This window comes from Tachypleus tridentatus, chromosome 13, assembly GCF_004210375.1.
Source record: "Tachypleus tridentatus isolate NWPU-2018 chromosome 13, ASM421037v1, whole genome shotgun sequence".
In the NCBI taxonomy this organism is placed as follows: domain Eukaryota; kingdom Metazoa; phylum Arthropoda; class Merostomata; order Xiphosura; family Limulidae; genus Tachypleus; species Tachypleus tridentatus.
The window spans coordinates 245,422,195-245,449,752 of NC_134837.1; the positions used below are offsets into that span (position 1 = coordinate 245,422,195).

The following is a 27,558-nucleotide window of genomic DNA, read 5'->3' on the forward strand; positions in this document are numbered from 1 at the left end:
TCTTGGGTTAATAAAGATGACTTTGAATAGCTAGATGATTATTGCACTTTTTATCTGTTATTAGATTTTTAATGAATTTAAGATTATAAATATTTAAAACATATTTACCTACTAACCATCTTTATTTCTAAGATATCAAAATTATTATTCTTGTTCTTAATAACAATAAAAAATAGTCCATAATAGTACTGTATCATTTTCCCTTATCATACCCACATGGACTTCTTGACTATTGACTACAGCCGAATTTCAAAAATCCCTAAACTGATATTGCTTAATTAATTTAATATATTATCAATTACTGTATTAAGATGTTTTCATTTGCTAACATCTAGTTTGAAACCTAGAAACTATGTGTTTAACACTATGATAAACGATGAGGAAATGGTAGTGATTTTTAACATTTGCGGTAGTATATTTCCTTTTTGTTTCTGTTTTCCGCAGGTAATTCCATAAAAAGTTAAAATATTAAAATAGAAATATAATCTACATTCAATTCCAGTGATCAAACATCTAAAGTAATTTTTTAATTTATTTTCATATGAAGAAACGTCTTATGTACACAGCAGCATCCTTTCTAGACAGAATACAAACATTCACCATTTTATATCTTTTGACCCCATTCACTTATTTTTGGGTCAAAACTTTCAATTTCTTTTCCGTGTGTCTTTGAATAATACTAATAGTTATTGAAATATCCTGGTACCCAAAGTATGCCACCTCAGTGGAGGGTTGCCAGATGAGTGTAAATCAAAGGATGGAGCCTGGGAGTTACATGATATGCAAATTTTGCCGACACATGAGGATTACATAATTTTTACGTAAATACATACGTCATTGTTCCATGCAGTGGAACAACAGGGCTCGTTGCAACGGTCATAGTTCCACGAAAGTGAACCATATGTTACACTTATATCATAAGCACACAGATAGTTCTCCACAAAACCACTTAGACGGTAATACATCAGCATCTTTATAGTAACAATCAAAATCTTAAAATTAATTGTTTATATAATTTGCATAATGTTGTTACATGCTGAAATGTTTTTATTGCAATTACAGTTTTGCTTTATAAGTAAAACTTACATCAAACCTACTATTTTAATATCATTATTATCAGTTTTATTGTTTTTGCTTGTATCTTTGTTTTACAAAAGGAGATTCTATACCTGGATGATGTTAACAAGGTAATATAAGCAAACATTTTGCTGACGTTCTATCGTCGGATGGTATTACTAAGGATAGAGTTTGTATAAACAGATGGTGTTACAAAGCAAATGGTTTTGCTAGTCATATTATGTATGTTTTACAAAGGCATGTAATGTTACTGTACTTCATATGTCACTTAATAACAGAAGTTGCTGTGGTCAGAGAGTGCAATTCTAAGAGATGTTGTGAGACATCATATCTTAATTGTTACTCAACAGAGAATATGTTCCTAGGAGTCATAGTTCTAAGAAAAGGTACTAGAAGGCGCGTTACTAGGGGTGATGTCACAGTTTCACGAAGTGACACCAGAAGGCATTGCTTCATTAGAAGATTAATAATGTCATAGTTTGATGCCAGAAGATCTTTTACTATAGTTGGACAGTATTACTGAGGGTAGTGTTGGTGTAGGCAGATTGTCTTACTATTACACATATTCAATGTGTTTTATGAAAGCAGACAGTATTGGCAAGGGTCTATAGGCGAATGGTGATATTACATTTCTATACCTATTTAAACTTGTCTAAACTTATGTTTATAGTTTTCTTTTACATATTTAACTTTATTATATGTGTTTTACAAACGCGGATGGTATTTCCTTGTTTATTTGTTAGAAGATAAGCATAAATCTATCCATTGGGCTATCTGTGCTCTGCCCACCATGAGTATTGAAACCCAATTTCTAGCGTTGTAAGTCTGCAGACGTACTGCTGTGCCAGTGAGGGACAATAGTGTTTGTATATTGTGTTTCAAATTATGTTACTAGTTTTCATTAATATATTTAAATGAATTGCATATGTGTTACGAAGACAGATGGTATTACTGAAGTTATATAGGTAGATGGTATTACTTGGCAAATTACGTTACTATTGGTAGTGTTGCTAGAATGGATGGTATTTCTATAAATGGATTGCTAAATAAGATGATGTGCTCATCATTGTGTGTCTCAACATAGAATTACATATTCTTGATTTAATTTTATATCCTAAAATGCTGCAAGTATAACTACTGTTTTAGTGAAACAACTATTATAACACTGTTATATATGTTAATATGTGTGATAAAAACGCTCGTAATATATCCATTATTTGATAACATATCAAGTAATTCACTTTATATACCTTTAAAATTATCTGTCATGAATGAATTTTATGATACATTATGCATGACGTTTATTAAAATTGAATGAGACAGTTAGTATAGCTGATTGTGTTTTAAGTATCAATTTACCAAGCATTTAACTTACTGGTTATAGTATATCTCCTATATTAAGTTTGCATGACATACGTTTTCCATTTCATGGTGTTTTGTATATAAAACACTTATTGCTTATTCTTTTTTATAATAAATATACTGTATAACACATCTATTCGCCCTGAAAAGGATGCTAATTAGTCCCTAAATGATATACAATGATTTTATGTTTGGCTTTATAAGATTTATTCCTCTAAAGTTAAAGTATCTATGTAAATAGTTATTCTTAACTATTACTATTCTTACCTTCCTGTAGATATCTTTGTTAATCTATGAATAGAGCTTTTTCCTTGCAGGCTTGAAACTTTATGTCAACCCGGTTACTGACACATCCAAAATAATATATTTGCCTAAGACTATAATACTAAGACTTCTGACAGGCTCGATAAACTCTGATTTTGGGAAATGTAGAGGGCAAGAGACATCGTCATTTGGTCAAATAACCAGTCCACTCTCAAAACTGGTAGAATAAAAGGTTAATATTAAAAGAACTGGAATTATAGTAGTGTGTAACAAACAAACATGCAGCTTTTGGTAAAAATATTATTTTTAGTTTGTAATGATATGTATAAGACTAAAGTCATGTCACTTTCAAACATATATACTAATTATTTATTAACAAATTAAAAATTCTTTTACACTACAACATTTAATCATAATAGTTCTCTAAAACATCAAATACATTTCTTCCCAAATGAACATAGTTTATAACCAAAAAAGAGTTAACCGTCATAATTTTAGAAGAACCATTGATTTGAAATCAAGTAGCAATTCATTATCGTTTAGCAAATCCAACAAATTTACTGTTTATCATTACAACAACATCGTAAAATCACAGACTTGACAAGCATACTGAAGGATTTATTGACAAAACTTCAAAATACGCTCATATACTATAAAGATCTTAACTTATAAGATAATGGATTAGCTTTCATACAACTTTTGTTCATTATGGCCATATTACTACTCGCTCGTTTTAGTCCGGTATGAAACATTTTTCATGTAGTTCATAAACGAAAAACTAGTGTGCGGTTCTTGTAGTTATTTTGCTGATTTCATCATACATCACGACAATAATATTCTGTACCCACTACTCAATAAGATTAAGCTGAACATAACACACAGTAATCAGTCAAACGTTTAGACAGAGTCAATCAGAAAATATAATTACACTCATCTGATATTATTAATTCAGTAACAAATTTATTCTACTCTTTTTCAGATTAAAGACCAAATGCCAGATAAATATGTGTTTAGCTTAGTCTTTTATGATAACTTACATCTCAAGTATGTTAGGTTCTAACAAGTATGTTTGAACATATCTAAAACAAATCTTAATTTTTTATTTTTTACATAAAACTCATGTTTTATCATAGCCCAATATGGTGTCATTAATGTATATATAAGGTCATAGACTCAAGAAGCATACTCAAACGTTTACCAATAAAACTTCAAAATTTATTTACACTTATGTACCATTTATGTAAACACATGAGTTTGTAAAATACTGACCTAGAGCTCAGTGTAATAATACCTGCCACATATACTTATATATAGCATGTTATTAGTGAAATAGAATAAATTACCATAAATTAAACACAAGGCTCATTCACTTCTCAATGTGATTATGATATATGATTTCAGAAAGTTTTTGTTTCATTTAGAAATTCTGCAAAACATACCATACACTTGAAACCCATAACTAACAGGACTATCCCTTATTTTGCTGAAACATTATATATTTACTTTTCCCCTTGTTACTTAAATCAGCCTTGATTTCACCATAGCCTAATATGCTATTGTCAGTTTTGTCTAAGTAAAAATCACAGACTCTTCAAATATCACACATACTGATGTAATGATTAGCAAAACTTTAAGTTAGAAAAATCAGAATTTATCGAATATTTATCACAAATAAGGTGCATACATTCTACGTTTGAAGCTGTTAAGAACAAAATCTATAAATTTTTTAACAAAATATGTCAATTTTGTTGCTTCTTGAGGTCTGCAAATAAATGACGATTCTTTCAAATTTTATAAATGCTGTTCATCATTACAGAATACACTTCACATTCAATGTGTATAAGTCCAACAATAAATAACAGATTTTGTATGCCACTAAACTGGCAGTCACTACAAAACAAATTTATCTAATCTTGTACGTGAAATAACGATATAGAAAGGTAAATGTATATTTATGACATTCTTAAGATTTAAGAGGACGTTACGAAGTCACTAGTTTCTGTTCTAGATCTAGAACTCACATATGTATGTGTGTGTAGTTTAAAACTACTGTTGTTTTACAAATATAAATTATCAAGATCTATACATAATCTAACTTCTTCATTGTATCACTGATTCGATATGTAAAACAATAAGAGTATAGTCCATCTTACATTTGGTTGTGTTCTTAAAATTTATCCAAAGGGAAAGATTCTCCTAACAGCTCGATATCCTTCGACAATTGGGAATAACACAAACTGAAACATGTATGAATTATAAAATACTGTATGGTCAAGATGAAATTAACTTTCATACAAGTCTAGTGCGTTTCAATTAGCATCCAATTATTCATTACTTTACATTCAGTTAGACTCTTCTACTGAACTTTGTTTATAACTATGTCATCCTCTTTAGTAGCACTAACCTTGTTAACACAATTCACCAGGAAATGCCATCCACCTAGAAACACTACTCACCTTTATAAAACCCACGTTGTTCAGTTAAATATATAAATTAAAGCTATAAATATAAACTGAGATGAGTTGAAATCTGTATGCAGTCCTACAGACGTTTAATAATACCATGTGCCTACAAAAACACAATCCGCTTTTGTAAGACGAACATACTGTAATATAAACAAAAATATAAACTTGGTAAGAAGTAGAGATTAAATAGCATATTTAATGTAAGTTTAATGTAATTAATATAATTTAAAAACCTATAAAGGTTTCTTAGTAGTGATAGCTTCAAAACAACATTATGCAAATTAAATGAAATATTAAATTTAAGACATTGATTGTTACTATGAAGATGATGAACTATCTGCCCACTCATCATTCCAATCCGTCAGCTGGTTTCACTTTGTAGAACTATGGCTTCTACGAATATCTCTGTTAAGTCGCTTTTGAACTATGATGTCACCTGCAATCTTCTAGCAACATACACTACTCTCTGTCAAGTTTCATGGGTAGGAACTATCGTAGCACTCTCCGCCTTCGTTAAAAAACACATGCAAATTGCTTAATAATACAATCCAGCTTTGTAAGATTAACATAATGTATTGTTGATAAGAAAGAGATTAAAATATAATATTTGATGTAAGTATTACTTATGAAGCGAAACAGTAATTGTGTTAAAAACTTTTCAGTACTGATAATTGTAAATCAACATTAGGAAAATTAGATACAATATTAATTTTGAAACTTTGATTGTTACTAAAAAAAATAATGATATGTTTATCTATATTACCCTCTGATGATTCGATGGCGAGTTATCTGTGCACTTGATACTAACTCACCCTCTTGTTCCATTTCAAGTAACTATGATCCTAACAATGAGCCACTTCGCGGAGGGCTTGGCATAGCCAGGTGGCTAGGAGAATCGACTCGTAATCTGAGGGTTGCAGGTTCGAATCTCCGTCACACCAAATACGCTCGCCCTTTCACCCAAGGAAGAGCTATAATGTTACAGTTAATCCTACTCTTTTACCAAGGAGTAGCCCAAGAGTTGGTGGTGGGTGATGATGATTAGTTACACTCCCTCTAATCTTACACTGCTAAATAAGGGATGGCTAGCGCAGATAGCTCTCGTGTATCTTTGCACGAAATTTAAACAACAACAATTCACTTTGTAGAACTATTGCATATGTATATACTACGTAATAATTGTGAAACCCTCATGTTTCAGCATAGTTTACATATGATATAACCCTGATGCGACAATCTTTGATCTCCTCTCACCTGGCGACCCACCAATGAAGGGCAGCTTTAGTGTGTCAGGTACCTGTTAACTAGTGACATTTAAATTCTAACTCTCATATTGATTTCTGTTCATTCATCTTGCGAGTTCTTTCTTATTCTTCAACGTAAAATTAATTGGAAATAATCATAGTGCTCTCCTGACTAACAAGAAGTAAGCTGGAATAGATGCAATTAATTCCATAACATATTTCTGTGGAATCTTAACGTAAAACTACAGTTTCTCATTTTATCAAAAAAAAAGACTTAAACCTAGTGAATAACTAAAGCTAAATTACATTTTCTCGCTCTGTTTAGAGAGAAGAAACTGAAAATCAGTCTCAAAATTATAATAATTAAACAAGAATAATCTGAAATTTATCATTTTTCTGGCAAAAGGTAAAACTAGCTATAATCATTAAAAGAATTCTGTTGTTAACAGAAAATAAACTGAAATTTACTATTCTATTAGATAAGGAAGGTGAAAAACGACACATTACTTTTGTAATAACTGAATAATCGATAACGTTTTCCATTAGGCTGAGAAACACTTAACGAAAATAAAATTTATTATATTTCTAATTAACATTATATTAGAAGAAAATAAACAGAAATCAGTTACAACTGTATAGTGATTATTAATGTATATTTTAAAACCTATAATTGTGTAATTTTTAAGCTAAGAAGAAAGAGAAATATGTATTATAGTATAATGACTAAACCAAAATAACTTCATTTTCTGAATTTTATTTTGTATATTATCCATTTAACAAAAAAACTGTCGGAATTATTGTATCGCCGTCTGCTGAAATCAACAAAATGCAGCTAATGATGCCATTATGAAAGTTTAAAATTCTTATGTTAGATATATGTATATGTTTCAAGTAAACTCATTAGTTTATTAACTTGGTATTGAAATCTCTAAATTGAAATAACAAATTACTAATTCTATGTTTCTTCTTCTATAATTTGTATTAAATTTAATTTAAAGTAATGAGTCTTTTTATCTTCTTTCTGAATAATGCACATTACACTTTTACCTGATATTAACTTTTTTTCTCCAAGAATGAAGCAGCACATGTGGTTATACATACAAAATGTTATGTTTTTTTCAAAGATGTTGGATATGTTTTTCCGGATGAAAATCTAATTAACTGTTTTGAAGTTTATTTCACTCAAAAAGCAGTCAGTATTTTTCTTGTGAAGCTCGGATATCGTCCATTATCGCAGACTAGATATAAGATTCAAATAGCAAATTAAGGAGATTATAAAATTTTCAAGTGATTAATTGACATAAGCTACGGATTGCTTGAATCAGCATAAAGCTGACTTGAAAAAGAAAAGAAATAATAGAGTGAAAGAGAACGAAGTAAACTGCTGCCTTCAACAGTTTTACTATTTGGCAATGAGGCTTTTTTATCTTCAATCTTAATATTTTACTGCCTTTAAATAAAGAAAAGTTTGAATTCTGGTAGCCATATTTCGGTTGAACACTACTTTTATATTCAGAAACTTCGCTTAGTATCTCATGAAATTAAAGTACAAAAGGTTACTAGAGTGTTAAATTAAGCAACGGCTAATAGCATCAAATACTCGACCATAAAGATTTTTACTTTTCTGTGAATATACACTGCTGGCCAAAATCTTCAGGCCAATGAGCATAAAGATAAAATATGCATTTTGTGTTGTTAGACTCAACCACTTATTTGAGTAGAGCTTTGAAAGATGAAAATAAGAAAAGGGAAAATAAAAATAAAAAAACATTTTTTTTTAGCATTTAATAAAGAAAATGTGAACACTGTGAAATTAGCCTAAATACTAGCTGGTCAAAAGTTTAAGACCATACCAAAAAGAAGTCCTAAACAGGGTAGGGAGTGCTCAACAAGAGATCTCAGCAGTGAGTTGCACGGCCGTCATTGCGAATAACTTCAAACATTCGCTTTGGCATAGTCGATATAAGCGTTTGAAGAAGGCTGGAATGTTACTCCAAGTGGTGAAGATGGCTGCACAAAGATCATGCACTGTTTGGAATTAACGACCATTTCTATAGACTTACCCCGCCATCCACCTCGAAACATTTTCAATGGGGTTCAGTTCGGGTGAACACGTTGGATGGTCCAAAAGAATCACGTTATTTGCCGTGAAAAAATCCTTTGTCCTGCAGGCATTGTGGATTTCAGCGTTGTCCTGCTAAAAGATCCAGTCTTTTCTACACAAGCGAGGGCCTTCAGTCAATAAGGATGCTCTCTCTAACATGCCAATGTAACCATCTGCTGTTTGACGCCCCTGTATCACCTGAATCTCCATTGTTCCATGGAAGGAGAAAGCACCCCAGGTCATGATGGAACCTCCTTTACTGTGTCTTGTAGACAATGTCTCCGGTGGGATATCCTTATCGTTCCAGTAACGTTGGAAGCCATCTGTACCATCCAAGTTAAATTTTTTCTCATCAGAGAACAAAACCTTCGTCCACTTTTTTACGTCCCATTTTTAGTGCTTCTCAGTATAGTTTAACTGAGCTGTTTCGTCATGTGGAAGGAGGTATGGCCGTTTACTTATTTTAAAGCCTTTCTCTTGTAGATGCCGTCTTATTGTTCTTGAGCTGCATTCTGCGTCCGTGAGGGCCTTAACCTGGTTCGACGATCGGCTGGTGTCTTGCCGGACAACCCGTCGAATCCTCCTGCTCAACGCCGGCGAAATGTTTTTGGGCCAACCACTTGAAATTCTCGATCCGTATTCCTCAGGGTCTTTTAAAAAATTTGCAATAGCAGTTTTACTACGTCCAATCTCACCAGCGATGGCACGTTGAGAGAGACCTTGCTTTTGCAGCTCGACATGTCTGCCACTTTCAAACTCTGTCAACTTTTTAGCCTTTGCCATGTTTTTACCCAATGTAACACAGGAGATGCCAGTGGGAGATGTTGACAACGCTAATGCTTGAACACAAATAACTAAATTTCGTTACGTGTTTACCGATTAACGCTTCGTTTCAGTATGGTCTTAAACTTTTGATCAGCTAGTATTTAGGCTAATTTCATAGTGTTCACATTTTCCCTATTAAATGCTAAAGAAGTTTTTTATTTTTATTTTCCCTTTTCTTATTTTCATCTTCAAAAGCTCTACTCAAATAAATGGTTGAGTCTAACAACGCAAAATGCTATTTTATCTTTATGTTCATTGGCCTTAAGATTTTGGTCAGCAGTGTATCTTTTTAGTATTCGTAGCAATGATCTGTGTATTGCGACGCATTTCATTTTTTTACTTATATGCTTTATTGTTTGTGTACCATTTCAGACGATAATAAAATTGTAGTCATTTCAGGTGTAGAAAAATAGTGTTGTAATTTATATCGAATACACGAACAATAATTTAAGACGAAGCAATAAATAAACACCGTATAATGAACCGATGGACAACTGAGGATCCGAAGTTCGACATATTTCTCAATTTTTGTGCTAAAGAGTTTTGTATGTTTGCATATGCGTTCCTGACGCCGTGATCATTGTTTATAGTTAGAAGTTATAAATCAGGTTTGGCTATGTCTATTTGTATGGATAACAGATATAAATTAAAGGTTAAAACATTACCACTTTTAAAACTTTTAAACAAAGGGAGAAGAAGAATATGTTAAATCTTAAACGAGTTTTTTAATACATTTATGAATACATAAGATTGTTAATCATAATAATCATGTGTTATAAATAGAAAATAAAATTAAAAGAGTTTAATGATTTTAAAATGTAAAATAATGTTAAATATTCTGCTACAGGAAACAGTTTCATTTTACGATTTCTTTTTAAAGATATTTAAATGGGCTAATTCGACCTTTAAATCTATTAGTTTGCTCTTTGATAAATACAACATTTATTTAATTTTAAGCTCTCAACAATAAAAAAATAAAATACATTATTAGTCCCTGTCCTTTTAATAGCTTTATTGCTGAAAACTGAACCTCAACTATCCATACGGTACTGTGTAGACAAGCGTTACTGATTATTACTTGAACTAGTGTTCGAAGTGAAAAGTCTAATCATTCATATACATTTCCTGGAAACAAAAGGGTAGTGTGTAACCTACAGGGATAACATATCAACATCTTACTCTTAACCTTTCAGACTACTTACTGTAAGAGTCTCGTATGTTTGGCAATAACTCAATAGATGATCTATAATTTACAGAGATACAGTATTAATATCTTACTCATAGCCAAACAGATTATCTGTACGAGTCTGGTTTGGCCATAACTCAGTGGATAATCTGTAATATCGTCAACTTTCCAGATTGTGGAGCAGAAATTTCATAGTTCACGTTCCCTTATCATAAAAAAAAAAATCGTTCTCTGCATCTTAGATGCTATTCTGTACGACAAGAGTAGGCCTAAGGTTGGCGATAAGTGATGTTGACTAGGACAGCTAATACAAATAACTCTTGAGTAGGTATGTACGAAGGCCAGTAAAACAAATCTTTATACCTGATATTTTTTTATTTCTAATATGATTGTTTATAATTATAATTCACTGAAACTGGAAACATTGAAACTATAGTTTAACGCATGGGAAAACACACATGAGAAATCGAATAAGTTTGTTTATTTGACTGTTTCTGTTGTTTACAACAAAACTTTTCTCGTTACAATTAGGACCACCAAATCCTTTGCAGAACTGCTCCGTTCTCAATCAAACTCAAGATCAGATTTCTATTGAATGTCTAGAGGGCTACGACGGAGGGATGACTCAGAAATTCTCTCTGGAAGTGTACACTGTGGAACACAACAGTCTACAAGCCAATTTAACTTCAAAGTCTCCGCGCTTCAAACTTTCTAACCTGTCTGTTGGTACACTATTTAGACTGCATGTATACGCATGGAACGCGAAGGGAAGAAGCAGTGTTGTCATCATTTCAGCCAGTACCCTCAAACCGGCTGAGAAGCTTACTGACAACGGTAATAAAACTGCTTTTATGCTTTAACTTTCTTTAGTTTTATTTCATCAGTATTTCGAATCCATAGAACAAAAAGTAATGGTAATGAGACCTTCCTTTTAAAATATAGTAACTGTCAAAAACATAGTTAAAAACTACACGTAAATCAAAGAACAATGTAAAATTACGACAATCAAGAAATAATAATAACCCGTGTAAGTTTATCATTAATTCCTAATCAACACAGACTTTCCACATAAAGTGAATCTACAAAAAAATTATTTGATAATGAATACAGCTTATTTAATATACCGTAATTAACTATTCAGCATTGTTTTATCACATGAAAAAAACCTTCCCTAGTGAGGATATTTTCAGTCGTAAAAACGGTAATGTTTCAATAAATTTGGCCAGTTTAGGAGCTCTTTGTTAGCCCAAAATTCATATATTAAGCTAATAATGCTGAAAAATTATCATAAATGACACAAAATTGATACTAATAAAATTCATTTGGTGTATATTAAAGAATTTGACCTGTACTGTTAAATGAAACAAAAGATAAAATTTGTTTGTTTTATGAACTTCGCGCAAAGCTACACGAGGACTATCTGCGCTAGCCGTCCCTAAGTTAGCAGTGTAATACTGGAGGGAACTCATCACCACTCACCGCCAAATCTTCAGCGACTATTTTACCAACGAATAGTGGAATTGATCATAACATTATAACGTCCACACAGCGGAAAAGACGAGCATGTTGTCTGTGACGAGAATTCGAACCCACGACCCTCAGATTATGAATCAAGCTCTCATAACCACATTACAATGGCGGGCCACTAACGATAAAGAGAAGGTACTGCAAAAGAAACATAAAATTTATTTCACATATTATCACCGATTCTTTGTCCCTTTAAACGTGAAACACCCATATAAGCGAATCTTTCTGTAATCTCCCCTAACAACTTCTAGTGACCATAAAAAACTCCTTAACACATTTCAGTTCCCCGCTAGTACAGCGATGAGTTTACGGATTTACAACGCTAAAATTAAGGGGTTTGATTCCCCTCGGGGAACTGAGCAGATAGCCCGATGTGGCTTTGCTATTAGAAAACACACTCTCACCGATTCCAATAGTGTAATTGTTGAATAGTTTATCTCCTGAGATAAATTTTAGTGACACATATGATTCGAATTATAGTCTGGTAGTATAACAATACAGATTGTAAAGCAAAAAGATAAAGGTTATGCAGTTGACAATTAAATAAATAATAAGGTCATCTAAATATTAAAATATTCTAATTTAAATTACATACTAAATAAAAACTTATTTGATGTAAACATTTTGTAAAAAAAATGTGAAAATTAGTTTATGAGCTTTGTCAACGAAATATTGTAATGTTGTATAAATTCTGCTGCAACTTATAAGATGTAATGGTAGACATTGTAGCATAGCTGACTCAGAAGTGGAAAGTTTATAACATCAAAATAAAAAAGTATATTTTGTTAAACTTTTAATCTTCCACGCTTGGTTGACAACGTTTATATCCAGGTCATATGTTTTGTTTGTAGTTAAGCACAAGGCTATCTGTACTCTACTCACCACGAGTATCGAAACCCGGTTTCTAACGTTTTAAGTTGCCATAGAGAGATCTGGTAAACAACTGTATTTGGCTATGTCAAGAAAACGATGATAATTCAGTGAAGAACATGATAGATATATCTACAAGCACAATTAATGTGCAAATATTTGTAGTAGTCTTTATTAGATTTATTACAAACAGTAATAATTTGTATCAATAATAATATAATAAGAACGGTTTCTGATTACTAACGCAAAACATTAATTTACTGGGATTTTTAAAATATCCCGAAAATGCTTATAAATTTTTTTATTCTTACATGTAGGAAAACTTGTGTAAAGATTACTAAAATCAAAAGTTTATTTTTTTTACTCAAAGTTTTACATTCAATAGAAGTAACTATGAAAATGAATGAATTAATACTAGTTCTTTCTTTTATAATATTATGACATTTCTTTAAATACTGGGCTGACATGGTCAGGTGGTTAAGGCACTTTACTTGTGATCTGAGGGTTGCGGATTAAAATTCCTGTCATGCCAAACATGCTCGCCCTTTCAGCCGTGAGGGCGTTATATTGTTACGGTCAATCCCACTATTCGTTGGTAAAAGAGTAGCCCAAGAGTTGGCGGTGGGTGGTGATGACTAGCTGCCTTTCCTCTAGACATACACTGCTAAGTTAGGGATGGCTAGCGCAGATAGCCCTCGTGCAGCTTTGCACAAAATTCAACAACAAACAAACAAATATTTAAATGCTCTTTAACGTATATCATAATATACTCTAAACACTGATAAAAACATAACGTGCTTTGTTTGATATTTGATCTGTTTTAACGTTCTTTTAGATTCGATAAGTATCCTGAAGTCTCTAACAGTTATACATATACTGCATCAGTGAACCAATGTCATCTACAAATAATGAAGTTTTAAGTGTTTGACTAGCGTATTCCATACAAAGTGAAAACACTTAATAACTACACCAAAACTTCAAAGCCAGTGACATACTTGATACTAAAAGCGTAGTACACAAACGTATGTATATGCACAGTGATCTACAATCAGTATAGACAAATCAAGTGATGTATCATATGATCGCTTGAGCACTATAATTGTAGAAGTGTTCCGATATTTTGCTTGAATATGGAATGAATAAGATTTTCAATTATTGAAGGATGTATGTTAGCAGCTGTCTGTCTAGAAGTATATTTATTATCAAAGACCATTTTCTAACTGGCTGTTCAAAGACATCTGTCGTTACATTCTATTAAGAGTGTCAATGCAAAGGGAATGCGTCTGTCACTAGAAAAACTATGTCATCAGCTGCTAGTAATTAACCGACATAAAAGGCCAATGGATGGGCTTGTAAAGTACAACAGACGTTAGAGCATGTTCCTATTGATCGATAACTTCAACAGTCATTAGGACTATTATGCCTAACCACATCTTGCGAAGGACTTTACAAAACTGTCATGGTAACTGACAAGCCTAAAAACCACTTTTCTCAGAAGCAAAAAAGAAAGAACAGCTTTAATGATGCTTAAAAGAAAAACCGCGGTTAATGAACGATTGAAAACGTGATCTGGCCTTACTAGTGACATTTTATCCCATCCTGTGTAGTCTGATGAGGTAAAACATGAAGAGAATCATTTGAGATATGTCATCCTTCTTGTCTTGTACCGACGGTGTAGGCTGGTGGAAGGGGTGTAATTGTGTGGGGAACGTTTCTGTTGGAGAATGTGGATTATATAACTTTTTTAGAATAGTCGTTGACATTCAAATCAAACATTATCGAAGAAAAAGGTGGTGTAAACTGATATTCACCGAGACTCATAAAAAAGTAGTTAATAGCATATTTTATATGCCCGATTAATTTGAATTCAGTGTAGATTTGAGTTTTTTATTGTCAGGATTTATTTTATACTGACATCTTGTTCACTGTTTGAGCTACTTTGTGTAATAAAGTTATATCCATCGGCTATACCATAAAGTACCACATGTCTTAGGGACGAGAGTGTAAAGGTGTTAAAGGTGTGCGGGATTGTAGGTGTTAGGTTATTAATTAGTATAGGTAAAAATGTGTTCTTTTATATTGGTTTAATTTTGGTTTTAGTTGTTCTCTGAGCAGGGCTTCTTTGATTTTTGTTGGTTTATACTTGTTTCCCTACTTTGTATCTGAGTGTTTGCTATGGTTATGTTGTGTTTATTTTATTTTTCAGTGTTCACAAACCTGTGAAGGTGGGTTTTTTTGTGTGTGTATTCTTTCAATCTGGTTTCTATTTTTCTGCTTGTTTCTTCAATATAGATACACATCCCCAGTAACCATTTAGCAACCATTATAGAATTCACTACCACCAAAACTAACTTTATGTTTAATGACCAAAACTACTTACAAATAAATAGCCTAAGTATGGGCAATTTCGTGTCACCAGTTCTAGCCAAGATTTTTATGACACAAATTCAATCTCAAGCGATCAATTCAGCTTTACGCCCACCACTATACTGGTACAGATATGTTGACGATACAATTGATGGATTCACAACTACAGAATACACACTTAATTTTTTTCAAACACATTAACTCTATACACTCCAACATTAAGTTCACCTGCGAAATGGAAAAAAAAAACTAACCAAATAACATTTCTTAGCTTCAAAATCACAAGAACTGATACACAATTCAAAACAGAAACTCACAGAAAAATCACCTGTACCGGACTATACATTTCTTGGGAACGAACACGTGGAACAAAACAAAACCTCAAGATATTAAGAAACCAAATAAACACAAACACACAATTTTGCTCACCCGATAAAATTAACGATGAAATCAACAAAATAAAACAACACTTCATCAACATCAACAAAATTTCTTTAAAAATAGTTGAAAAATTATAAGCACAGCCTAGACCAACAACAAACAAACAAAATAATAATAAATTCAAAGAAACAAGTACTATAAAACCTTATTTGTAAAAACGGCTGGTTTGGGTTGAGAAAATTTTTTTACGTAGAGGAGTGAACAACGTTTCGACCTTCTTCGGTCATCGTCAGATTCACTATAAAATCTTATACTGCCGCATACGGCCCGGCATGACCAGGTCGGTTCAGGCGTGCGACTCGTAATCTGCGGGTCGCGGGTTCTATTCATTTGTTCTATTCTTTACTGCTGTTTATCAGTTCAATAGGTAACGTTGTAACTATAGGTTTGAAGGTTTCAAACCATATAGTAAGCGAAGTGAGTCATCAATAAAACCAATTTACATAATTCGCAGAAATTTACTTAAATATATCTTATTGCAATAAATTACTTAATTCAGTCAGAGCTATTCAGTTCACATTGCCTCTGTAGTGAGGCGAATTAATCTGTTTAAGTGCCCAAATTAACGAATTAAAATAAACAAATGATTGCATCACGTGAGGCTGTAGTGTAATTATATCTTCGACCCTTAAATTATTTTTCTTCTGTTGCTTACTCTATTACATATTGTCTTAATTAACGAAATATTCTACGCCCGAAGTTTATTGAAAAGTTTGAGCATTAATTAACTTTTGTTATATAATGCATCCTTATTTATGCAACACAGATTAAAAAGCACTTCTATGCATAAAATAGAAATATGAATTTTCGTTTTCAAAACTACTTGAACACTTCTGAGCATGTTTCTCCATAATAATGAGAAATTTTACCATCAGAGAAATATGCGGAAAAGTTGGTTATTCTATAACCATTGATAAATGCATGCTCAACAAATAAATACGAAAGTATTTATGAAGTTTTTAAGTTAGACGAATGTCCGACATGTATTTTATATATTTCTACCTTTCACGATACAAAATTTCAGACGTACTCAGTCGTTTTTGATTTCTTAAAAACACTTAAGCAACGTACAAGGCAGTTTGTGTGAGATCTAATTCAATAGCTTAATAAACTAGAAATACCATTGGTATAGTTCTGGGAAGGGAGTAGAATGCAGACCGTTTCCTGCTGTGAGACTTTTATACAATAATAAGACATTCGCAAACGTCTTTAATCTTATTTTTCATTTTAAAAAAATTATAATTCCACTATTTAATTTAAGTATCGATATCTAATAAATGAAATGTTCGATGACATTTAAAATTGTGTGAATTTCTCGTATAATTGTCGGCCTATTAGCAGAAACACTATGTGGATGTAGACACCAATAATTGCTTTGGAGATGTATATGCATTGCACACAAGTTCAATGTGGTTACAATCACATTTGGATGCCGATAACTCTCTCTCTTCCGCTACCCTATTTAATCTTTTACTTATTTCGAGATGTAGCTTATTTTTCCACTGCATAAAATATCTTGTGCTACGACAAGAGTGTAATTCTAGATATAAGTTTGGCCGTCATAGACAAAATGATATTGATGACTTCTGGTATTGAAAAAGGAAAAAACTTCCTGACCACTATTGTGTGGCTCTTAAGGATTAATTAAGAGAAATGTGAGAAAATACATTAGTCAAATGGGAGTTTATCACCTTACAGGAATAGTTCTAAAATAAAGTCAGTAACTTTAAGTGTAATGCGCACATACTGATGATTTTTAATATTTATACACTATAAACACAAGTCTTCCTTTTAATATATACACTATAAAAGTATCTGTATTTAAACAACGGCATGTTTCCCTACTTTCACTTGTATGTTTCTTTCTATGTAGTTCGTATTGTTTACACACTTGAAGATTAACTAAGCATTTCTTGGGCTACAGTTATAAGTTTTCTCTTCAATTGAAACTTCCCACCAAACACGAGGAAATCAGTCGGTTCGTTTTTAGATCGTTTTGACTTCCGAAATAAATGTATAATCCTTTGTTCTTACAAATTAAGTTATGAGATGAGTGAAACCTATTGCAAAAACAAGAAGTGAGAACTTTTAGATGGTAAAAGTTAGAATTGTTGTTGATTTTTAGACAAAATAACATATGTAGTGGATACTTTGCATTATCTGCACACTTATTTTTTCTGTAAGAGCAAGAATAGATAACATAAGCAAATTTCAGAATATATATATATTAATTCAGTAATGAGAAAAACAATGTTCTCTTTTTACAAAAACCTAACTTATTAGTTGAGCAGGGATGTCATTGTATATATCATCGAAAAAGGATGTTACAAAAATCATTGATTTTGGTTTCTAAATGTTTTTCTTTGGTTTAGGAAAGACAGGAAAGTCAGTTATTGTTCGACCTGTGTTAGTTGCTCTTATTGCTGTTGTAGCTACTCTTGTTGTAGCAGCTGTCATTGTTGTCATCCTTATCAAGTATAAAAATATGCGCAAAGGAAAAGGTTAGTACATGATTCAAAATATGTAGTAAAACTCTTTGTTGATATAGAGTTAATACAGAAACTAGCAGGTATCACAGACTTGGATGATCAGTAATCAGACTTAGTTGTTATTATAATTATGGTATTAATAACAATGAGGCTACTGCAGATTTATTGGTAGTTAAGATTGTTGATATGAAGAAAAAAGATAGAATGATTGACTGATAGACTTTATTTGCTTAAAAGCAATTAGCTTCGCAAACGTTAAGTTGTGAAACATAATAGCACAATCACGGAACTAGTAATAGAATTTGAATAAAAATGAAATTTAATACAGATATTTATTTTGATAAAGTAGTAACTCGTGACCAAAATATTTGAGTAAATTATTTTGTGCTTACAATAAGTTAACCTATACATTAGAAAAAAATGAAATTAAAAAAAAATTATATCGTCGAGATAAAAATCAGAAACAATCTTCCATCTTTAATGTGTATAATAGTGTAAGTAGTCTTTTATAAACCTTTGCTGTCAACATTAAAATGTAGTTTCAAATTTCTGTAACATAATAGGCAGGCAGTGTGATTATATTATGTTATGGCTGAGTATTAACAGACTACTACGTTCCGTTTTATAAACATTCATCAGTTTCTTCTTGCAGATCAAACTTCAAAAACCTTTTCTTAAGGAAAAATAGAAAGTGTCACCTTTTTAGTATTTCAAGGTCTTTTCTAAATAATAGAGGCAAAGAAAATCAATGTAACTTTGCAGTATATTCTTTCCCTTTATATAGTTTGCTATTATGTGTTTTTGAATCATCAGTCAGAAGCAAAGGAAGGACGAAAGATGTCATTCCTTTTTTACTCAGAGGTCGTAGATTATAGCTTTTAACTCGTTCTTGTTTCAATCTAACATGAAAAATGACACTGAAGAAAAATTCAGACCACTTTTCACATTAATCTATCATTCCAAGCTGGCCAGACTAGGAGAACTCATCCAGATAAGTAAGTTCACTGATATTTCTATGTTCTCTGGTCGATTAAAATAAAAATGTGAACTAGAATTACATAAATTTGAAGGTATTGCTCACCTCAGATGCTAAAGAGGTTTTTAAATTTTTATCCCAATTGCTGCGTGAAACGTAAAGAATTCATGATGTGAAATTAAATGTGAAATTAAAAAAACTTACTGTTTTAATATACTCTCTATAAGTTACGTAAGGTAATTTTATGAGCTCTTCTTTAAGTCAACATTTTTATTCAAAATAATAACTTACAGTAAAGTTATGTAAACAAGTTATGACAGTAAATCCAATAATTAGAGACAACAGAACTAATAGAAGGAGAAAATAAAAGACTGGTAAAAGAATTAATCTTGACTTTTGTTTCGAAAACAAACAGTATATACTACAAAACATTTGTTAAACGCATAACTGCAATTTGAGAAGATGCTATAACTTTTATTGCAAATACGTAAACGTAAAATATGACTATTTTGAAAACTGAATTACGTTTAAAATAAGCTTGTTTTTAATTATTGGAAAACGTTACTCTATGGTAGTGTTTTAGTGAAGTTTAATAAAATCAGTTAAATAAAACTTACGCAAGAACTTAGAACAACTAATACCAGTCACATTAAAACAAAAAATAAAAATAGCATTAGTTTGTACAGTTAGACATTAGTAGTAGAGCTTATTAACAGAAAAGAAATATTTGTATCTCTTATTCACCTTCCATTCCAACTAAATATATATTTCTATAGAGCTACAGTAACTTAACGTTTTTTTGTAAATTCTTAAGTAATCTACTAATGTCGCGACTTTATATTGTTCTATAATTTTTTGTCAACTCCACTCTAAATGTTTTGCTTTTCTTTCCCTTTCAGGTCTCAAACTCCTCTGTGGAAAGAAGCGAGTGACTTAAGTGAATTAGATGATAAAGGACCTGACATAATCCCAGCAAAAACTCTCAGCAGGTCAACGTTTGGAGGTAATAATAAATACGTCCATGTAATACAACTTTATAAGATATTCCTTAACCAAAAAAAAAAAAGCAATGGATTTTTAAATACGAAACAATGATAACCATAGTTTCTAACGCAAATTCCATTTTATCTAGACAGAAAGCAGACCATAAAAAGTTATCTAGGCACCATTCAACTATTTTTAAGATGAGAATTTTTACACTAGTTTCTCTTTAATTATTTATTTTGGAAAAAAAATACATTTCCAATTCAGCTTAATTTCTAAGAAATAAAGTGACAATGAAAACTCTTTATCCACACAACACAGCTCACGTGCGTGCCAGTGTCATTTTGCATTTAAAATGATGGCTTCAATCTGTTGTAAAGAAACGTAGGAACTATAGGACTTTAGAGAGAAAAACAAACAGTCATCACTACGAATAAATAAAACATATCTTCATCTACACATTCTTAACACTCTCGAACAAAGAGGTTCAACTTGAAATAAGAAGGTATAGCAAGAACAAAGCTTTCGCTTTAATTCTCGTATTCGTATGTAAATGAGGTAACGTGAAAAAGCTTATTTGAGAGTTGGTTTCCCTGTGAATGTCACTGAAAATAAAGTACTCAGAAAAGAATTCGTTATACTCTGGTCGTTAGGTTAGAAGTTACAAAGACTATCTAGGCAGTATGATGTTATACAAGTGTCTGAATTTTATTTTTCTTGGAATATTTTGTATTAAAGCTGCATAAAAAAATTAATATATATATATACAAGATGTTGTAAAATCAAAACCTTTGTTTTGTAAATATTGAGCTCCTACGAAATGTATTTAAATAAACTTGTGTTAAACTATACACTACTAAAATAAATTTTAGTTATTTACATTATAATAAATAAATAGAATGTTGCAATATTATTGATTGTTTTAGTTCAGTAGTATGCTACCATATTTTGGTTGATTTGTTAAATTTATATCAATTTTTCTCTGTGTAAGTTTAACTGAGAGCCTAATTTTGGTGCTAAGTTAAATGTTACAAAATATCCTTCATTATCAACAAAGCTAAAAATAAACTAATATTTAAGCCATATTGTTAACACGTCATTGCCCTTACTTACTCTCTCTTGAATTTGTTTCAATATAATTCCGCAGCAAATTTGTTATTTAATAAAAAATACAAAAAATGAAAACACATTTTTCTTTAGTAAAGTTTAGCTTTCCAAGGACTATTAAAACTTTGCTGTTCATTCAGTCTTTGATTATATTAGGCACGTGTGTCAGACAAGTATTAAAAACGAACAAGACTCTCTGACACATTTTCCTATGGATAACACAAATTTCGTGTAACATTTTTTTTTCTTGAGCATGTTTCTTACCTTTCATATGCATATGTATTTTCTATTGGCATCGCATGAGTTCGTGACTAATGAAGTTATCCATGTGAAGTATTGAATGAAGAAGTTTTATGTACATATTAGAACTATTTGTCAATAGGGGTAAATGTAGTTATTTTCTCTGTCTGATTATTCATTCCTGGCGTAAGAGTCAACATGGCTATAACCTAATTAAGGAAATAGCGTTATTTCATGTGAAAGTCCAAGGGAAAATACTCAAATCGACATTGTTTTTGGTGAATAATAACTTGGGTTTACTTATCGAAAAAGAAGCTACGAATAACAGAAAGTTAACTTGACAATGTCAATATATATGATGCTAGTATAACTCAAACATTAATTGCACACAAAAAAGAACAGTATAATGTTTATCTCCAACTTATTGCTTAAAAATAATCGTGTTTTATAATATAATACTTTAATTAATTAAAAGGTTAGTATATTTCTTTACGCTTTCAAGAAGACAAAAACTATTTGAATTTATTCATTTATTAATAAACCCACGTACATGCAATAACAATTTAAAGAATTTTTTTCTGTCCTGATATCGCGTTTTCATTTTTGTTTGTTTTTATGAATGTAGTTTTATATTTTTCTTCTCTTAATCTTTTCCATATGAATAATCTACTCCCTGAGTAAAATTTTCAATTTTGGTTCCAATTGTTTTCAAATGTTTTTTCTACCAAAAAAAAGAGCATTTCATTTCAGATACTTCTTTTATGACGGGCGAAGACGACGAAAAAAGAGAAAAATCCATAAGTTTAATTAGCCCCATGGAGACCTTTTATGGAAGTTCTTCCCTGTTAGAAGGAACTTCTTCACCAAAAGAAGCTTGTTACAGCATTTCGACTCCTGCGGAAAGTGTATCTATTCATCCCCTTACGCTATCAACAAAAGTAAGATTTTTTCTAGCATTTTCCTTATCATTCCTTGATTTGAAAGAAAAGAGAGCTTAAATGCCATATTCTGTTCACATTCTTAATGAAATTCTAAAAGCTTGTGATTGAATTAAATAGAAATGGGTTATCATTTACGTAACTTAGTACATTTGTTCTCACTGTACATATTAGCATACTTCTAAACCTTTTGAAAATGATAAATTCCAACTTTTAATTTATATAAAATTTATAAATTTTCAGTATGTGTATACGAAGTGTTGTCATTTCTTGGTTATGAGCTAGTAATTTATAGTGAGGGCTTTCGAATGTGACGCTTAATTCCATTATTCCTTGGCAAAGAGTATCCCAACATTTGATGGAGGGTGATGATAACTAGTGTCTTACCTCTAGTCTTACACCGCTAAATTAGGAACAGCTAGCGCGAATAACCCTCGTTAAGCTTTCCGCGAAATTCAAAACAAGCAAACACATTATCGTTTTATATTTTTTCTATCGTTTAATTCAGCTGTATTTCATTTGCCTTAAACACTAGCTCAACTGTTGGAAGAATGTTGAAAACACAAAGCTGTCGTCATTCGATACATTAAGTTTGGAACCAAATTCTTTGTAATAAAAAACAAAAATGCACGTGTCCAGATTGAATTTTTCTATTACTGTTTTTCCATTAGAGTTTAGTGACGAGAGCATGAAACCTTGTAAGTGTAATGTGTGTTGTTATAATAAGTCTAAAGTAAAGACTTGATGTGAAATCACCTAATCTAGAGCCAAATGCATAACATTTACTACAAAAGTAAAAATATCGATTGAACTTTAAATTTAAATATTTTCTCTATTAAGTTAGTCTATATATATTTGTTATGTTACCAACGTTTTTCATGTCAAATACTATTCAATCAACAGCGATTCTAAATTTTGAAAATCAACAAATATTTTTCCAGTTTTATTATCTATACATCTCTTTTTATATTTTCAGAGCGTAGCATAACAACAATATTTAGTTATTCTTTTGTTCGCTAAGTAACTTGACATAAAAACCATTGTTGTAACGTAGTGTTACTAAAACGAATTGGTTTTTCTATATATTAGAAGTTGTTAATTATAACTGATTTTTTTTACCAATAGTTGTTATGTGAATACATCACAAATTCATTTTATGGATCCCTAAAGACGACAAAAACCCACTTGTAGAGAAAAATATATGTGTAAAAACGGCTGGTATGGGTAGAGAAAGCACTGTGTAGAAGAGCGAACAACGTTTCGACTTTCTTCGGTGAACCTGACGATGATCGAGTGCTACATAGTGCTTTCTCTACCCATACCAGCTGTTTTTACATATTTTTTTTTACAGAAAGGGTTAGTGACTGGTAGCTGACCACATGTTTGAAGGCGGTTGTCTAATTGAGTCTAGGGATGTAGAGGGCGTGCTTAAATTTTGGATGCATTTATTAATATAGGCATAAAGGTGTTTCTTTGCATTGGTTTATTTTGGGCTTGAATTGTATAAGTAAGGCTTTTTGTTTATGTTTGTTTTTTTATTTAGTATTTTGGTGTTTTCTACGGTTATGTTGTGTTTATTTGATCTGCAGTATTCAAAAACGTGTGAAGGTAACTTTTTGTGTTCACTCTACCAGTGCATTCTCTACCCATACCAGCCGTTTTTAAATATATAATTTTCTCTACAACTGGGTTTTTTTGTCATCATGGAAGGTTGTTAGCTAGCTAGTTATTTAATTAAATAAATATATACTTTTAAAACAAGACTATAAGCTGTATCTTAGGACGGCTGGTATGGGTATTACAATTTTACTAATAAAGTAAAAGTGTAATACCCATACCAGTCATTCTGAAATACATTTTTACTTCAAATGAGTTTTTCGTCATCACGAAAGACTATAAGCTGTTGAGTTCAGGACCTATAATTTCATCTTACCGTCAGGGAGGGAATCATTTGTGTCTCTTGTCACATATTACGATTTTTCTCAGATGATCCTTCCCAATTTATTATTTTATTAATACGATTTCAAAGAACCTAACCCTCAGTTAAATTATTAAATAAATAAGTTAAATAAATGTTGTTATGTATCCAGTTTATAATATTTGCCAACAAGATTGTTACACACAGTTTCTTTCTTAATACAAATACATTTTGATATACCAACAATAATATAATTTATAATAACAGTGTTACAAAAAACGATTTATATACAAACGTTTTACAAACTTGCAAACAATATTGAGACTTCTATTTGATTTGAAGAGAACTAACGCATTACGCACGTCACCATGACACTATCGTATTATTCTCTATTGCACTGAATAAATACAAATACTTTTCGTTATCGGTTTCATATTCAATATCTGTTCATTTTTCAATACCAAAAACGTTTATATGATTGTCGATATTTAGTTATCGACTTATAAAAATAGGTCTTAGCTGTGTGCACAAAAAAAAAGGATTTCAAACGATTTCTTAATTAAAAAACTTAAATAAACAATACATTTATGTACAAATGATTTCTTAATGTATTTCAAATTATTCTATCGTACATCTTATAATACATAAATGTAATAATTTTTGACAGTATGATTTCTGAAGATATGTTTGACTATTGAAAGGTAATTATTTTAAAATATTACGCAGTTCCGAACCGATGATGTTAGATCAACTTTATTCAAAACTATGAAACTTTGCTTTTCCTACGGATAAAAGTAATATTGGATATTAAACACATGCGTGTTGAACAGCATGCGTACAACTTAATATTATTACCACTGAGAGCCTCTTTTAGAAACATATACAAATTAGTGATTAAATTGAGTGATGTACCAGAGTGTTAGACTTAAGAGAATAAATTTCCTGTATTTTAATGGTAGTATTTATCTAGCTGGACGTTTCAGGTTTTATTATAGTCTACACAGATATGTGGCTAATTTGGGGCTGGAATCTGGGCCATTAGTGTGTTCTTAATAACATCTGACTACAGCCGGTGATAAACAATTTTAAATGCAATATTTTATATATATTTACGCCTGTTTCTAATTTGTAGGTTCTACTTTTGTTTTAGTATTTCATTTAACATTTGGTAGCTCAAATAAAGTTTAAATCTGATAAATGTTACGTAGGGTCCTCCTTCCTGGGATCCCTCTTATTATACAATCCCACGTTATAACTTCTCTCTTCTATCTGGTTGTCTGTTATGCATGTGCAACGTTTTGTTTTAAAGCCATTTGTTTCGAATTTTAAAAATAAATCATCTAAAGCAGGTAGTCATTGTTGTATTACATTTTCTTTCTTTTCAGATTTTTAGAATTAACATTACTGTTAAGTTTATAAATATATAAGCATATAAATATGTGTGTATATATAATTATAGGAGTTTTATTCTGTATTCATAGTTAATAAATAGTTCATAAATAACCATTGGATTATTTTGAATTTGTTTTCATATTTACTTGGTATAAGTGGTTTTAAATATTACTTTACGATTTCTAAAACGCTAATCTACGTATCGTACATTAATGACAATTATGGAATTTGTCAGTCTATACGGTTATTACTATCAAATATGCGAAGAGTATACGAACGTTTGTTTATCATATTTACAAGACGTCGTTTATCTGTCTGTAATCCTTCGTGCAAATAGTCAATACTACAATCTTTTTTTTTAGTATAAGCTGAGGAAGTTTCAATTTATCGAACAAGCTAAATTTTGTAAATATATTTTTATTTCTTCAAAACACCGTTCATTACTTCTCGCACATACAAACTTTCTTCTAATTTTACACCCATCACTGACTTCTGATCAAGTACCTCAAAAATATATTGATTGTCTGGTTTCGGACGGTGATAGCTTAGAGACGAATCTTCATTGCTTTATTTACCTGAATATACTGGTTCTCATCTCTATAGAAACTCATTGCCCACTTTTATTCAAAATCACATAAATTTTACTTTAAAGACATGTAATTGATTTTAATTACATGTGAAATCTGACAAGTAATTCCTCAATTACTGTTCGACTGTCTGTCGTTTAATTCACGTAAAAAAGACAAAACATTCGCCGTTTTTGTTGTGGCTTATGAATACTGTATACATTATGAAAATTCTTCGCGCTTACAATGTTAATATCAGGGAAGTATCCTCAAGATGCGACCCCGTAAGAAGCAGTAAATTAAGCCATTACTGTACGGTGGTAATTTATTTTGCTTCTTTATATATTCTTATTACATATGCTAAATGGCAGTGAACACAAACTATGTTCTAACACTCACACCAAGTAATGATAATTTATCTAAATTGGTTCCTGAAATACAGTTATTACAATGGCGTGTGCATGAATGTTAAAACAAAAACGTTTGAAATAATTTACGAGGAAAATGTGTTTAATAATCTTCTCAGTCGCTCTTGGGGTATTGGCTGTTAAACACATTAAAACAAGAAAAAAAAAAACAATTTGCGGAAGTTCGTATTATTATCATCATTTTCGTCCTTTCAGAATGATCGTTAAAAAAGTTCGTTGCTCTTGTTTATTCTCGTACTTATCAGAACTTAACTGTAAATGAATGTGGTAAAAATAACAATATTCGATTCTTTGACAACAACGTTAGGTATATGATGAAATAAGAAGTTATTTTCTATAATTTTTGAAAATGAAACAGAAATAATAACAACATTATTTTAGTACATTCCTCTCTATGTGTTATTGATTGTTCTTTCGTGTTGAATTGCATTAATTTACACTTAATGTATTATAAAAAAATCAGTTTTCTTTTATATTTTTGTTATAAATTTATCATTCACAACTTTTCATAATCTTCAAAAGCATAATCGCTCATATAATGTCGAAAGTAAATTAACACATTGCAGATACAAGTTTGTGAAAAAAAACAAAACGTTTTTCACTTTTTATCATCTGCCAATACGTCTTACGTTTCCTTCAAGGCGTTCAAGTGATTAATTATAATTTTTCCTGGAGCAATCGATGCCGCCTCACTAATTTAACTAGTTAGCTTTGATCAATAATTAATCTTGATCAGACGTTTAAATATAGATTTTCATGCTTCTTTGTTCATATCGTTTTATAGCAAT

The 27,558-nt window shown here is 31.1% G+C and overlaps 1 protein-coding gene across 1 annotated transcript in view; it reads left to right on the forward strand.

The window, feature by feature from the left end:
- The window catches only part of LOC143239027 (protein turtle-like), a 212,590-nt gene that overhangs the window by 165,324 nt on the left and 19,708 nt on the right, over nucleotides 1-27,558 (forward strand). The window contains exons 8-12 of the mRNA XM_076479760.1: nucleotides 11,059-11,361; nucleotides 18,105-18,233; nucleotides 19,186-19,216; nucleotides 20,097-20,200; nucleotides 22,279-22,466. Coding sequence (XP_076335875.1) covers nucleotides 11,059-11,361; nucleotides 18,105-18,233; nucleotides 19,186-19,216; nucleotides 20,097-20,200; nucleotides 22,279-22,466 — 755 coding nt within the window. The remainder of the gene's footprint in view (nucleotides 1-11,058; nucleotides 11,362-18,104; nucleotides 18,234-19,185; nucleotides 19,217-20,096; nucleotides 20,201-22,278; nucleotides 22,467-27,558) is intronic.